Source organism: Montipora foliosa, chromosome 6, assembly GCF_036669935.1.
Source record: "Montipora foliosa isolate CH-2021 chromosome 6, ASM3666993v2, whole genome shotgun sequence".
NCBI lineage: Eukaryota > Metazoa > Cnidaria > Anthozoa > Scleractinia > Acroporidae > Montipora > Montipora foliosa.
In genome coordinates, this window is record NC_090874.1 from 44,893,797 (window position 1) to 44,896,055 (window position 2,259).

Below are 2,259 nucleotides of genomic sequence, written 5' to 3' on the forward strand. Positions count from 1 at the left end.
TTTCTGCCCAGATCACCTCCCCCTTAAACTTTCCGCTAAAGATACTATACTCCAACCTGAGCCCCATTTTCTCCTTAACCTACCGGTACTTATCCCCAATCACACAAGACTGCTGTTGTTGAAAGTTTGATTGGCCCTTCACGAACTCCAAGGCATGTTAGATTGTGGCCCCTCATATTCTTTCATTATGATATCTGATTAGTTTTTTCACTTTTGTGAGTTCTTGAAACTTCACTCCAAAAGGGGGTATGGCATCTAACATATTGTTATTATTATCTAGTAGGGTTGTAGTGGGCAGCTGCACAGATCATAGTTTCTAATATTAAAACCATACTGATCCCCCACTACTGCGCATACCTTCATATAAGTGAGGCCTCAAGGTAAATTCAGCATTGGCAAGACAGTGACACATTTTGCACCAACCAAGTTGTACTTAAATCAATGTATGCCATGGAAGTAACCCTAAACCCAACCCTAACCCTAAACCTGAAATTCTTTCCACTTTTTGAGAATGTTCTTGACTCTAAGATCATCTAAAAAAGAAACGCCAGCCTAAAAATTGAAAAATTAATAATGTATAAGTCATTTCATACCTTTGCAGACTTAGGCACCGGGTGAGGGCAGCCCTGTTTAAGACAAAGAAATCCATGGCAGAAGGAGGAAATTTAAGAAAGAATAACCAAACTAAGAATTACCATTACATGTATTTTACTTTTATAGACTGAGCAATGTAAAAGCCAGTGCAACTCAGATTTTTTGGATGTAAGGTGATGAATATGATCTCTTCACCTATACCGTTTCACTCTCCCTAAACTTTCGAAAATAGCAACACCAATAAATTATAGTATTATTATTATTATTTTCCTGTATGGAGGTATGGTGGAAGTGTTGGTCCTGGTTAATATTCATGGGTAACAATCTTCTTTTAATTGTATTTCCTCATGGAAGATTTTTTTTTGTTTTGGCAAATGTCACTCTTTGCCTAGTTCTGCAAACAGGTAATGCCACGCGTTTGAAACCTCATAGAAAAATCATACAATGGAGTGCCCATGTGGACTATGTGCTAGACAGCCTCGACCCCAGGGTCTCTCTTCTTCCCTTCTTGGAGCACGAGGAAGGGAAAAAGAGAGAACCTGGGGACGAGGTTGTGTGCTAGACTTTCTGGTTTGAAATAATAGGGGTTCTCCTCCCAAATAGGAGCAAATTCTTTCATTTTTACTGGGCTTTTCACTCTCTCGTGTAGGTTTGCATGTGCCGTTCACAATGGGATTTTGAGAGGTGAAAGGGTCCAAAAACCAACATCCAAATAAATTCTCAGTTATGACAAAAATTATTTTTCTTATCCTCCTCCACATATATTTAAAGGGAACCCATTTCACTCCACCCCCATCTCCACCCCACAAGGGGAGCATTGAAAACAAATGACTCTTCATGCGTGGGGGGCTACCTTTTTTAAACAGCTCAGAGTCTGTCTCTAAAATTGCTTACTCGAGAAGGCCTCCAAAGGTAGTTAAGATCACTGGTCCCCTCTGGCGACATTGTACCGATTCCAACGTAAGTATTTGGATTAAGGACTGTAGCTTGGTGATCCCGTATGCCATCAGGGCCTGTTTTTGGCAATGAGTAAAATTAATATTAATGATAGTATCTGCGACAATTGCTGCCCTGTGTCCGTTTCTGCTAAAATCAGTAAAATAGTTAGCCTGACATGAATTGGCACTCTGAATTCCAATAAATTTATAAGGTATTCATACAAAAATATTTTTCAGCGGCATTGGAAAATCGCAAAGTCAGATTATAATTTGAATGTATTTAAGGCTAGCATTTAAATTTTGATTGATGAAAATTCATTAAGGCTATTAAATATTGAAAAGAGCGTGCATGAACGAAGCCGAATTTGAAAGGTACGGGGATGAAAGAATTAGTATCGCTGCCATCAGACAAATACCAAAATAAAAGGGAATAAAGCTTTTTGATATCAAACTGATGGCATAAATACGGCTTGAAAAATGAATTAAAGTGGAAATTCATATGCATCATATGCAAAAGTCAGCTTAACAAATGTGAGATTCCGATGCGCATGCTAGAGGAGTGAGGATTTCATCTTTTTAGTGCATAAAATGTTAAATTTCATCTCTTATGAACCAACATCCTACCGGTGAAAAGCACGTCTCCGCGCCCAATGTAAGGGTTATAATATTTATCAGATCCTTTCCAGGATAAAACGCTGGCCTTTTCAGACATTTTGTTTGCGGTTGA

The 2,259-nt window shown here is 38.6% G+C and overlaps 1 protein-coding gene across 2 annotated transcripts in view; it reads right to left on the reverse strand.

Moving 5' to 3' along the window:
- Window positions 1–2,259, reverse strand: part of LOC138004882 (protein SPMIP2-like) — a 5,468-nt gene extending 3,209 nt beyond the window's left edge. For both annotated transcript variants that reach the window (XM_068851184.1, XM_068851183.1), the window contains exons 1-3: window positions 2,157–2,259; window positions 1,489–1,607; window positions 594–626 (exon numbers count right to left, since the gene is read on the reverse strand). In XM_068851184.1, the coding sequence (XP_068707285.1) occupies window positions 594–626; window positions 1,489–1,607; window positions 2,157–2,244 (240 nt within the window). In that variant the 5' untranslated portion in view covers window positions 2,245–2,259. The remainder of the gene's footprint in view (window positions 1–593; window positions 627–1,488; window positions 1,608–2,156) is intronic.